A 14,244-nucleotide genomic window follows, 5' to 3' on the forward strand; every position below is an offset into this window, starting at 1 on the left:
ACTTATCTTGTAGGAGTCCATAGTCAGTGGCTGTATATAACTCATTCACTGACACATAAGAAAAAACACAGGTGCCAATTCCTCTAAAGATTTACCCCTATCATGCTCTGATCATCAGGCTGGTAACCCCAAGAGGAGGAGGAAAATCCACACTAGTAAAATGAAAGGGTTTGGAAAAGGTTAAAAGCCATAGTCCTGAAGATGAGACAGCCAGAAGGACTTCAGAAGAAATACTGTCCCTCCTCTCCCAAATGTTGAGATACCAGGTATAAGTCTGGCCAACCTAAATTCTGAGGGAATTGCTAAGGTTTAGTCTGTTCTTATGGCTGTATAAATAATGCTTTGTTCTGAAGTTGTTTGGTAGTACTGCATAAATTCATCACTCTACAAAGGAAGTCTCTAGCAGGACATAACCATCTGGACTTGCTTTGGTGTAATTTGGACACCCAGTCTAAAAGCAGGTGAGTCACAGGATTCCACACTAAGGCTATGTCTACACTACTGATTAGATTGAAGCAGCTGCAGTCAATCTTCTGAGGTTCAAATTAGCAAGACTATTGAAGACATGTTCATTTGAACTGAGAGAATGCTCCTGTCAATGCCAGTAGTCCTGCTTCTGTGAGGAGTAAGGGAAGTCAAAGGGAGAGTGTGCTTCTGTCAACCTCCCACAGTGTGGACAGTAACAAAATTCAATTTAAGATACTTCGGCTTAAGCTATGCAATTAAGGTAGCTCAAGTTGCGTATCTTAATTCAAATTTATCCCCTAGTGTGGACCGGGGTAAGGGATGTGCCAGAGTTGGGCCTGTCACTTGAAAGAGGGGCCCATGGAGGGTCTGAGTCAGGAGTAAAAGATATAGTATACCTTGAATAGTGACAGTTAAACTATCCATTATGGATGAGGTGTGTTGTGTGGCATTTTAACAAACCATGATAAGACCTAAAGTAAAATCTGATAATAATTCCAAGTCTGCATTTCTGTACAAAAGACTAATGGCAATTTTTTATTAGCTCTTTATTTAGTGCAAGTATTGCCTCTAAAGTACTGAAGGTCATAAAGTGATGTGAGAGTGCTGTACAGTCCTCCTTGATGTGAAGTGTTTAGAGCCGAGTGAATAATTCATAGCATGTAATTTGGTCTGAATTTAATCTTGTTTTCTGCTTTCAGAATATTCTCCAGCATGTTGCCATTTTTGTTGTATTAATTCATTAATCAAAATTACTCAGATATGTTGGTAATTGTTGTTTTGTGGTTTTCCCTCTGCTCTTAACCCTCGACCCTGCAGTGACAGAACAGAAATTTACTGGTTGATTTTAAAAATTTGAGCTGCTTTACTTGAGAGGTAGTTTATATAAAAATTACAATATATTTTTCTACCATAACTAGAAGAAGTCTCTGGGAATCTGAAACTTCTACGGAGAGGTGGGAGATAAATAGGATTAAGGAATTTTAGAAAATATTAAACCTTTACCATTTGGGGTCCTGTGAGGCTTTCCAAGATGCTTTATTTCTTAAGAAAATAGATTTGCTGGCCTTGTGCAGAATTTAGATTTAATTTTGCCTTCTCGCACAGTTGCATATGCCATCATAGCTGCTAAGTAAGTGGCATGATCCAGTGCTTATTACCTGTGTAGCAGGGCTCTGGTAAAGTATTCGAGGAAAGCTGTTCTCTTTTTGTGTAAAGCATTTGCCTATCCCATATAAACATTCCACTTTGATTGTAAATACTCCACTGTGTGAGCTTACAGTTTGCTTTTTGCCAGCATTTGTGATAATAAAACTCAGTGGTTTGAATGTTTGCAAAGGGAACACAAGCCAAAATGTGTTCATTTTTAGATGTGAGTACTTCCAGAACATAGTGTGTAATGAACAGCTCTAATCATGATGACAGTTTTGTTTTTTACACAAGAGCTTTAATACTTGCATACAAAAAAACCCACCACACTTCAGCTTTAATTTATACAATGTTTTCTTCTAAATATTTGAAACTCAGATTTGTTTATGCACTCTAGGGCATTGGAGCCCTGCACTTCCTATTCCTCCCCTTTCCTCCATAAATTGGAATGCTGCAAATCAACTGAGCATGGCTGTTCAAGCTCTGGGGGATGCCCCCCACCAGTGGTTCCTCCTCCCCTTCCTGCAGGCTCTCCATGGTGTGGGGGGTAGGCTCCAGGTTTGGGAAAGGGAGAGGCTCTTTACCAGTGTGCTGGCAGGCAAGATGGTGGAGCCCTAGACCTGCTGGCCATTCTCTTGGTGCTGGTATATTCTCTAGACCAAATACGTAAGTTGATGCAATCTCCGTTATGAGCCTACGTGTATAATTTAGGAAAGATTTGGGCTGAGTCTGTTGCTGTTGTATTTTCAGACTTGTCAACAACAGCCTTAATTCCTCAGTGCACAAGAAGCTGGTCTTCTGATCGCTTCATCTCATTAATGAAACTGTGAAAGCATGCAGTATCAGAATATGATCTGTAGTATGCATATCAGTTACAAACATTTCCAACATACAGCTATGTGAAGGTTTGGAATGGAACAACATATCTGAACATGTTATGAATTATCCTTACAAGTTTTAAAAATCCCTCCATAGCAAAATGTATGTCCTGTTTAATGAAAGCATGTCTTCATTCATAGGTGCCACAATATCACCTACTCATAACTCACACCCTGAATGTTTTATACTAGTTTTATACTAATTCTAATTCTAAATTAAGTACAATAATTCTATGAGCATTTAACATATTTGAAGATGCTCTTTCACCATCCCTGTAAACCTTGTTTTATGAGGAAGAAGGGCTGTGGTGAAAGAGGAGGTTTTTCCAAAATTTGGCGCCATGTAGACGTGCCAAATTTCTGAAAAGCCTATTTCAAAAGAAAAGTGGAAAAAGATATGCAAATTTTTCTTTGTAGTATAAATATAGCCTTAGATTCAAAATGATGATTTCCACTTAAAAAAGCTGTAGGAACTTCTATGCTCTATTAAATTTTAGCAATTAGTAACAAAATACCCTCACACTGCATGATGGTCGGACAATGCGGAAAGTTTTCTCTACTGGAACAAAAAACTTCATTTTTTGACTGGAGTTATTTTATCAGAGCTGGAAAAGAAAATTTTTGCTCACTAAATAACTAGAAAAAAATAAAAATTCTTTGTAATGTCTCATAATTCTTAAGTGTGTGTCACAAGGGAGGCTAATCCAAAAGCCAAAGCAGAAATACAGTTCAATCTCTCAATCAGCATTTGTCTGATCATTAACAACTAAGGGCTATGTCTAGACTACAAGCATCTTTCAAAAGAGGCTTTTTCAAAAGAATCTTTCGAAAAAGCCTCTTTTGAAAGAGAGCATCGAGACTGCAACCACTTCTTTTGAAAAATCAAGCCACTTTTTCAAAAGAGAGCACCCAGGCAGTCTGGATGCTCTCTTTTGAAAAAGCCCTGTTTGCATTCAAGAATGCCTTTTTTCGAAAGAGCACTTTCAAAAAAAGGCATTTTTCCTTGTAAAATGAGGTTTACTGCAGTCGAGAAAAACACCATGTTCTTTCAATTTAATTTCAGAAGAACACAGTGGCAGTCTAGATGCAGGGGAAGTTTTTTCGAAAAAAGGCTGCTTTTTTTTCGAAAAAACCCTGTTGTCTAGACACACCACTATTGTAGAATATAATCATCCAAGCTACATGTACTTGTAAATAAGTGCCTTTCAAGTTCTAGCTGATTCTTTTTTTACTTTACTGTTCCAGAAGTTTTAACTTTTACATAAAGACACATTCAAATACACTAACAAAGAAAGTACAGCAGACATATTGATTTATAATATTTTTTACTATATACAGATAAATGTTCCTGAGCATTATAAGATAAATAATAAACTAGGTGATTTTAATATAATGGTGAATATAAAAGATCAATCCTTCTTCCTTCACTGAGCATGTAAAAGACTTCAAAAGTACAGGCAGTCCCCAGGTTACATGGATCCGACTTACATCGGATCACTACTTACAAACAGGGTGAGGCAACCCTGCACTAGCTGCTTCTCCCCAGCAGACCAGGGAAACGCGAAGCTAGCGCCCCCTCCCTCCCCAGAGGACCAGGGAGACGCAGAGCGGCTTTTCTCAGCAGACACCTCAGCTTGAGAATAAAGGACCGAGGGAAGTGAGGTGTGGGAGAATAAAACTGAGCTCTGGAGAAATGTTTGGCTAGTGTTTCCCCTACAATATGTACCAGTTCTGACTTACATACAAATTCAACTTAAGAACAAACCTATAGTCCCTATCTTGTACTTAACCCGGGGACTGCCTGTAGTAGAATCGTTGTATTTTCACCACACAGAGAACTCACAACCACAGAAACGCTGTACAGTGGGGATACAGTTCTTCCTGGTAATGAAAAACACTGATCTTTGATGGTTCACTCACTTCTCCTGCATAGGATGAGATTAGGAGCAGGGAAGCAATGAAACCATATGGAGGCACTATCCAGGTGAAGTAGTGCAGTCCTTACTCCCTGACTTTCACTGAATACAAAGCCCATTTACTTTGACTGTAAATGGAGGTCAAAATTTGGCACTCTGACCTTAATCAGGCCAAATTTCCATTTAGTTCAATCAGTGTTATCTGAGCACAGATTTCAGAGTTTGATTCAATCAAAGCCCTGATTCTGCAACTGGATCTACCCTGAGGGACCCAGGCATCCATGCAAACAAAACTTCATTCATTGCAATGGGACTCTGTAGGGACAAGGATCTGCCTCTATGGATCCAGTTTCATGAATGGCATCCAAGAGACCTAGCAAAAGGGGGAAATTGCTTAAGTGTCTTTGGAAGATGATCAATAATAATTTCTTAAAGATGTATTGAAATATTTGTAAAAATAAATAAAACAAATTAACATCCCTTAGACTCCTAAAGTAAAACAAGTTTGTTGCAGCTTTCTGCATTTTTTTTCCCAGTAAATTCTGGTGGAATCCATCACTGCAGAAATAACAGATAACCTAGAACTCAAGTTATGTCAAATTAAAATGACTGTCAGTTCACCATTAGAAAGGAGGATTTAGCATTTAGTTCAGCAAATACTATGTAATAATGTGCTTATCACTTATAAAAGGCTTTTCATTCACACACCCCTTTGCAAATGAGGGTAAGAAGAATTATGCCCAATTTAGATGAGGAAATTAAATTCAGAGAAGTGAATTGTCCAAGGTCACCGTGTGAATCAGTGGCAGCACAGAAAAGATCAACTTCCAGTCCTTATTCCCTCTGCCACATTAACGAAAAGAAGGAACATTTTGTTATGAAAATTGCATGGAATATATGAATGTTCGTAATATTACATTCTGCTTTGAAGATGTATTATTGAAAGGAAAGCACCCTGGGATGCTTCTTGCACATCTTTTCTATTATTGTTTGAAATCACATCCATATCTTTCAGTACTGATGGAGCTTGAATATATAGTCAAAACATGTTATTGTTGCTTTTCTTGTTATTACAAGGAAAACAGCAGACTGAATTTTACTAGTTTAAAATACTGCATGCATAAACCACTTACCACATATTGTTGTTACATTTGTTCAAAATAATTTATTGTCTGTGCACAGTGTACACATTAAACATGAATCTGTAAAGTATTTTGCAACAACTTGTAAAAATATAAAAGTATAAACATAGTTGCATTCACTCTTCTTAGAAAGCTACTTACAATGCAAGTAATAAGACAAGTGCTGTCACATTAGGCTTAATACAGCAATAGGAAGTCATTTTTAATAATAAAATGCATAATTGGGGAAAAAACTGTTTTGCAGTGAACTAAATCACGTTTCTTTCCTGGACCATGAGCCTGCAATGAGATCTGCTATTGCAATCTTTTATGTCTGTGACAAATCCTTAAGGGTGGGACTGGGCATCATTCCCAGGGAGGGCAGAGTGGGGAGGGAAATCTGCCCCAGCCTTGCCCCAGCAGGCCAGAGCATTGGGGAGAGAGGATCAGGCAGAGCATCTCTCCTGCCTTCCCCTGGCCAGCCAGAGCACTCTTACTTGGAGGATCATGGGAGGTGCATTCACACCCTTCCTGTCCACATTTACAAAAAAAACCATCTCCTCACCGCAATTCCTGTGTACAAGCCTGTAGCTGTAATCTATTTATTATAAAATACTGACTATCCAGCTCTGGGATGGATAGTCCTTTATTTATTCATTCATTCTACATTACTTAAATAAATAAATGGTTTAAGTTAATCATTCTTCAGTAACTAACTAACTAAATAAATAAATAGAAAGTCCAAGTTAGCTGATCCCATTCCAAGATCTAGACCCTAAATATAAATGATTAGACTGTTATGTTTGTCACCTAGGTGCAGAATAAGGGTAGGCACTGGTCCTTATTCAAGTCAATGATAAAAATAACCCTCCCATTGACATTCATGCAAACATAATCAGGCCTTATATGAAATAAGCATCTCTTCCAAGCTGCGCTTAACTGTCTAATATATTTATTCAGAAACCTAGAATATTTTGTCTTAGTGTCATTTCAAAAATGTATCACAATCTTTAGAATTGGCAGAGTATAAAAAGCAAAAATCACTGTCCACTCGCTGAACTGAGAAGATCCAGATATTGCTTTGCAATCACTGCATGTTTCTTGTATCCAGAAAAGACCACCAGGCTTGCAAGGTTCTCAAACTCCTAGTTAAAAAATTGTGTCCTTTTTATAGTTTAGTTTTGCTCTCCTCATATCACCTCCCTCAGCCACTGCAATTTTCTTTGACTTCTCCTTGGTTAACCTCTAAATACAAAACAGATAACAGCATTCTCTGGAGGGCTTCAGATTCCCCCTTCCCATACTTTCTTTGTTACTGGAGTCCCAGACTGCTACTGGACCAAAATGGTGCCTGAGGCATATTGCTGATCATGCTCTCTGGGATATAGCTCTACTACAGCATTCTGCCTCAAGGTGCCTGAGAAATATCCATTAGAACTGGAGCTCCCTCATCTAGGCAGAGGCAGCATTTTGATTTTATATTCCTTTGAGATCTAACCATCCTACGATCTGTTATCTGACACAGCGATATTATAGTCCTTGAATGTTATTTAGATACCGTACTTTGAAACCAGTTAATCCAAAACCCTGCTAATGCTTGATTTGATAACCTTTGTGAGTTTCTGATTATTTTCAGTGGGGTGTGGGAAGCTGTTGGTGCTTACGTTTAATAATAAGGTACAGAACAAGTTTAGTAAAATATAAATACGAAAAAAGTCTAGATGTTCCGTAAAAGTCCAGCATTCCCTCTCACATCCATTCTTTCTTTTAATCCATCCCGTTTTAATCCAAGATGGAGCAAGCTTCAGCAAGCCCTGACATACCTATATATACAGTCGAAGAAGTGTGGTGTGTGCAGTGGCAGATCTAACTATTATTTAAGGTTCTGTGGATGCAGGACCTTTCTCATTTTAAGCTGCGGTTTTCAGCAAAATCTTTTGAGGCCCTGTGCTCATTGGAGACTATTTTACATTATGCCACAATTTTTTTAGCTCCTATATCTGCCTGTAAGTGTGATTTGAAAGATAGAGCCCCGAAAGCATGAAGAGGAGAATGTTTGGCATGCACTCTCATTAAAATTCTTTTTGCAGTTACGGAACAATTTATATGCAGATAACTAGTGCAAGCTTGCTGGGCAGTTTGGATCTTTCCTGACAATGTACTGTACTCCACAAGGCATATTATGAAGCTGTGACAGTGGTAATATGCACAAATGTATTGGTATCAGCAGAACATTAGAATACTATCATCCAGTTGAATATTTTACTTGATGGATTTTATTATACATATTGAAGCAACTATGTAGCATATTGATTCCACCACCCACATGACTTATAGAAGTAGGTGGGTCATTCCTGAATATATTCAAATTTCACAAGTGTTTACTAATAAAATACTTGTGTAGTCTCAGTTATTCACACAGCTGTTCTGTCAACAAAATAGTATGCTCTATGCCCCTGAAAACATTGTGCAAAGGAATAGTTACAATGCATGTAACCACTTGTCGAGCAATAACTTGGCTCTTTCAATTTAAAAAGAAATTCCAGTTAAATAAAGCTTCTCATTCATAAATCTAGGAGAGGCAGAGGATAAGGGAAAGGGGAAGAGAAGTATTATACTCACGCATAAGACTTCTATTGAAAGTCTGCGGTGCAAAAAACGTTTTTCCTTTTCCTTTCAACCACTGGAATGAACTCCCTGGAAACTCACTAATGTGACAGTACCTTACATTCATTTTTTCCTTTTACCACCAGCAATTTTTGAATGTGATTGACCTTTAAACCTGTTGTTATAGGACTGTGAGAAAGCACTCAAGAGGCTCTTTCAGAAGCCCTGGTTCTCATGTGACCTAGATGGAGAATAGATTCAAAATACTGTTCCTCCCCAGGCAATAGGAGACAGAAGAGACAAGCACTGTCACTTTTGAACAGGCTATTGCTGAAGTAAATTCAGAGTGAAAAAGAAGAGTTCCAGTGCATTGCAGCTCCTCCTTTGGAGCTTGGATTATTACGGGAGGAGAATTTCAGAGGGTTTTTTTTTTTTTACACAAATCTCACTTTGAAATGGAATACGTGGAGAGTGAGCTTTATAAGGGCAACTGAAGTTTCACTGCTAAAAATACTTGGGGAATTTTTCAAAATGAGCATTGTTATGAAGCCAAGATCCCGATCTACCAGCTCCTTAAGGACTGCAGATACAATTTGGTAATGTGCTTTTGGATTTTTTTTTTTTTGATACTCTCCTCCCCACCTCATTCTCTCATCTAATCGTCCTGAAAAAGTTGCTGTATTTAATGTTGTTTTGACAGATCTTGCATGGTTACTAGAAAAGCTCAGCTGTTAATGTTAATTGAATAGTTAATATCAAAAAACAAAATTAATGTGCTCCCCTATGTGCAGAATTGTGTTCATGATGCTAAATAAGGAATGATAATATAATTTAATCACATTTATCAGTTTAAGTCACTTGAAACATTTTCAGTATATGACGCTTGATCTGAGTTGCAACTTTAGTTGATTAAATTGAACTTGCAGATTTGTAGTCATAGGTAAAATGAAAATGATAGTATTCACTGGCTATCTTGGGGTACCTATATACATTTCATAGTTTGTGTTCCATTAACAGACTATTTGGTCAGAGATGACTGTCCACAGAAAAGACAGACAGCAGCTGTAGTGACAGAAAGTGAGAGTCTGTCCTGCTTTATGATTTATTCATTTTTCATCTACTCAGAAAAGTGAAAATTGACTAAATTAGGAGCCAATACAGAGCACTTTGTTTTCTTGTTAAATGTATCATATGACAATTGTCAAGGTTGTATCCTCTGATTAATTATTCTTATTAGTAAACTGAGTGAACTTTGTAGAGTTTAACATAGGAAGAGCAACTTTATAGCAGCCATGAAAATAAATTTAACTTGTTAGTAAACTTCCTAACTTTTTCTAACTCTCCTTCCTATGTCATGCCATATTATGGATATAAAAATCCTGCAGTATTTTTGAGTGACAGTTCAGAACCCTCATTGACACAATAGTAAGCTATCGTGACGATTAAAGTAAAAATCTAAAGTATTTTTATAAAGGATATTTCTATTTATGAAAAGTCACAATCATGGCTTAAAATAAAGCAGTGTTATTTTCTAGGTATTTTCATTGAGATATCTAATACTAATTAGATAAATATTTGGTTGTCAAATTAACATAATTGATTCCTAGCTTTGAAAAGTTTCATATTTCTAACATAACTGTACAAGCTTTTTGATTGAATAGTTCCAATCCATATAATAAAGGTGAAAGTGATAATATGTACCAAGTGATTGTTTCTAGCTTTGTTGTATTAAAACTAGATACATAAAATGGAATAGCATCAACAATCTCAAACTATTGATTGGACTATTCAGTCCTAAAAGCTTTCTCAGACAAAACCTTCATTGAGATCAGGATAATTGTGCCAAAGGACTGCAAGGTATAGCCGAATGTGGATTTTTTTAAAGCTTTTATAATACAGATAAAAAGTTGCAATGATCTATAGATGGATCTGTACTTTGTACAACATTGTGCAAATTGGTGAAACAATAATATCCTAGAGGTCTCAACATACTGCGCTCACACACACACACGCACATGTGCACACACACACACACTATCAGTATGAAGCCTCTAAATCAGAAACAATATATGAGCATGTTAGTTTGTATATAAGAAAATATACAATCATACTAAGTATCTTAGTGCTCTTCTTTATCACAAAAATTAGAAAACGATGAAGTGTGTACACCCTATAAAATCCCTGACACATGTCCCTTGATGTTCTGTCTATCTAACTGATCTTTCTGTCCCACTGTGTGGCTTGACCACTATAACACATCAGGACTAATGTACTAATCTGGTGGGAGTGACTATATTTCCTGCTCATTGTGAATGCTGAATTGATATACACTGAGATACATTAATTCCATGATCATTTGGATTCATCCCTCATGCAGAGAAAATAGTTGACAGGGGAATCCTTATGTAACGCTAACAGGCAGAGCCAAACCTGGGACCTGTGGAGCTTGGTGCACGAGGCTACGCTTGAGCTAAAAATCAGCTGACTTTTAGCTAAGGCTGTAAGTGACTCATTCTTACACTCATTACAGTGGCTCATTCTTCCTCTCTGTAAGTGGTCTCAGTGCCACTACATGGAACATTGAACCACACGCAGTAGGTGTGTGGGTTACACTTGTCCTCATCTTCAGTGGCTTGAAAGTTGAACCAAACCCTTGCCACTTCTATGAGGGTTCAAACCTATATCTTATGAAAATAACACAAGCGAAAACTCCTATAATGCGCCAGCTCCTACACAGAACTTACTTTTGTAGGGGAGTACTACAAAATTGAACAAAATTGTCAAAAGATCCTAGATGACTTATACTCCCATGTCACTTAGGGTACGTCTAGACTACATGCCTCTGTCGTCAGAGGCATGTAGATTAGGCTACCAGACATAGTAAAATGAAGCGGCGATTTAAATAATCGCCGCTTCATTTAAATTTACATGGCTGCCGCGCTGAGCCGACAAACAGCTGATCAGCTGTTTGTCGGCTCAGCGTGGCAGCCATGTAAATTTAAATGAAGCAATCGCCGCTTCATTTTACTATGTCTGGTAGCCTAATCTACATGCCTCTGGCGACAGAGGCATGTAGTCTAGACGTACCCATAGGCACCTCTGAAAATTGTATCCAGCTTGATCATTTCAAACAAGGTTGGTGATGAACGTTGAATCTTTACAAATTCAGTCTGCAGGTAAGGCATACATTTTTAACAGTGAGAGTAATTAGCCATTGATCAGTTTACCAAGGGTCAGGCTGGATTTTCCATCACTGACCATTTCTAAATCAAGATTAGATATTTTTCTAAAAGATATGCTCTAGGAATCATTTTGAAGATGTTATATGGTGTGTTATGTATACAGGAGGTCAGATCATCCAAATGGTCCCTATTAGCCGAGAAATCTAAAGGAGTTCTTTAATAACCTGAAAAATCAAAGTGGAATCCTACACAAAATGGAAACATAGATGAATTGCTGAGGCAGAGTACAGAATACTATAAGGACAAAATCAGAAAGGCTAGGCACAAAATGAGTTACATCTAGAATGAGAAATAAGTCAGAAGAGTTTCTTTCAATATATTAACAGCAAGAGAGATGAAGGTGTAGGTCCCCTACTTAGTGGAGAATAAGACCAACTAACTGATGACAACAAAAAGGCTTTAGTCTTCATTAAAAAGGTTAATGGTGACCAGATACTTAATACAATTAAATTTAACAAACAAGGAGAAGGAGTGCAAACAGAAACAGAAGGTAAATTAGGTGTATCTGACTCAGCAAGGGCCTGCTAAAATTCATCCTAGTGTGCCTAAGTGTAACCCAGAGGCACTGAGATTATTGACAAGGGCTTGTGAAATTTGCTCTATAGCCTTTGCTGATAGCTAGGTAGCTTTTAGCTCATGCTGTGCAGGCACGTGGCTTTAACTCCTATGGTCACAGTTTCAATTCCTTCTGCTGACTGCCTGGATCCATCAGGTTCACAAGTTGGTGCTCATCCAGGATGAACTGCTGGAAAGTCTCAGAAGCTTGGAATGTGCTTTCCCAGCTGAGGGAAGCATGTAACCAAGAGGAACTGAGACCACTGACAAGGAAGAGTGAAGTCTGCTCTTCAGCCTTAGCTGAGATCCAGTTGGTCTTTAGCTCGTGCTATAAAGGAACATGGCTTTAGTCCCTAAGGTCACCCAGATTTGTCAGCTTTACATAAGAAACCATTATCTCAGAACCATTAGTAATCACCTTTGAGAACTCATGGAGGACAAATGAGATACCAGAAGACTTCCGAAGGGCAAACATAGTACCTATCTCTAAAAAGGGACCAAAAAGGACCTAAGAAATTATAAGCCATTCAACCTAACTCTGACACCTGGAAAGACAGTAGAAGAAATTATTAAACAATCAATTTGTAAGCACGTGGAGGGTAACAGTATTATTAGAAATAGCCAGCATATATTTGTCAAGAATAAATCATGTCAAACCTACCTGATTTCCTTCTTTGACAGGGTTACTAGCTTAGTGGATGGGGGGCAGCTATAAATATGATACTTTTTTATTTTAATAAGGCTTTTAGCACAGTTTCACATGGCATTCTCATAAGCAAAGCAGGGAAATGCAGTCTAGATAAAATTACTATAAGGTGGGTGCATAACTGGATGAAAGATTTAAGAAGTGTAGTTTATCAATTATTTGCTATCAGTCTGGGAGGGTGATCCACAGTGGTCAGTTCTGGGTCTAGTAGAGTTTTTATTAATGCCACTGATAATGGAATGGAAAGTATTATAAAATATTCTGATTGCACCAAGATGGGTGAGACTGTAAACACTTTAGAAGATAAGATTGGAATTCAAAATGCCCTTGACATGTTGGAGAGTTGGTCTGAAATCAACAAGATGAAATTAACAAGTGCAAAAAGCTACACCTTGAAAAGAAAAATCAAGTGCACAACCACAAAATAATTGGCTCTTTTGTAGTACTGCTGAAAATTAAGAATGATATTGAAATTGAGCACCTCATCAATGAGAAGAGAATGATATTTTGTGCTTGGCAGAATGATATAAATTGCAATGCAAAGAGAGAAGCCCATGCTAAGGCAAGGGCAAAAGTCCAACGTAAAACCAGAGAATTCAAGAACAAATGGTTGTCCAAGAAAGCGCAAATATTCCAACATTTCATGGACACCCATCATACACATAGTTTCTTTAGTGTCATTAAGGCTGTTTATGGGCCAGCTTGTCATGGCATGAGCCCCCTTCGCTCTAAAGATGGAACCACACTTTTGAAGAACAATGAACCATTAACTTTCACTGGAAAGAACATTTTTATGATCTTCTTAATTTGAGTTCCGTGGTTGCAGACGAAGTTCTTAAGCAAAATCCCCCAACAACCTTCTTGGGATGAGTTCGGAAACCCTCTCAATTTGCATGAGGTATACAATGCCATCAAGCAGATGAAGAACAAGACAGCAAGTCCAGGTGGGATCCCCCCAAAATCTTTAAAGATGGTGGACCACAGTTAATTTGGCAGCTTAGCCTACCTATTCTTAAAATCTGGATAAAGGAGGAGATATCCCGTGAAATGAGGGAGATCTTGATTGTAACCCTCTTTAAGAAAGGGTATAAAGTAGACTGGGGAAAATGTTGTGGTATCTCTCTTCCTGCTGTTGCAGGAAAAATTCTGGAATGGGTCCTTGCAACCTGTCTTCTGTTCCATCAGAAGAAATTTTACCAGAGTCACAGAATGGCTTCCGATCATGTCATGGAACTGTGGACATGATCTTCATTGCATGGTAGCTGCAAGAAAAGTGTTGGGAACAAAACTGACCACTGAACATGGCTTTTATTGATCTAACTAAGGGTATGTCTACACTACCACCCTAGTTCGAACTAGGGTGGTAATGTAGGCATACCGCACTTGCAAATGAAGCCCGGGATTTGAATTTCCCGGGCTTCATTTGCATAAGCCGGCCGGCGCCATTTTTAAATGCCAGCTTGTTCGAACCCCGTGCCGCGCGGCTACACGCGGCACGGGCTAGATAGTTCGAACTAGCAAACCATTCTGAACTATCTGTACGCCTCGTTCCACGAGTTTGCTAGTTCGAACTATCTAGCCCGTGCCGCGTGTAGCCGCGCAGCA

General features: G+C 38.2%; 1 protein-coding gene across 6 annotated transcripts in view; it reads left to right on the forward strand.

The window, feature by feature from the left end:
* Positions 1 to 14,244, forward strand: part of PDE4D (phosphodiesterase 4D) — a 1,058,382-nt gene that overhangs the window by 803,646 nt on the left and 240,492 nt on the right. The window contains exon 1 of one of the 6 annotated variants that reach the window (XM_075932870.2): positions 8,108 to 8,732. The exons of the other annotated variants lie outside the window; for them this stretch is intronic. Coding sequence (XP_075788985.1) covers positions 8,668 to 8,732 — 65 coding nt within the window. The 5' untranslated portion in view covers positions 8,108 to 8,667. Of the gene's footprint in view, positions 1 to 8,107; positions 8,733 to 14,244 lie in introns of those variants that run through there. 6 annotated transcript variants of the gene reach the window in all.

This window comes from Pelodiscus sinensis, chromosome 6 (genome assembly GCF_052426305.1).
Source record: "Pelodiscus sinensis isolate ZL-2025 chromosome 6, ASM5242630v1, whole genome shotgun sequence".
NCBI classification, from domain to species: Eukaryota; Metazoa; Chordata; order Testudines; family Trionychidae; genus Pelodiscus; species Pelodiscus sinensis.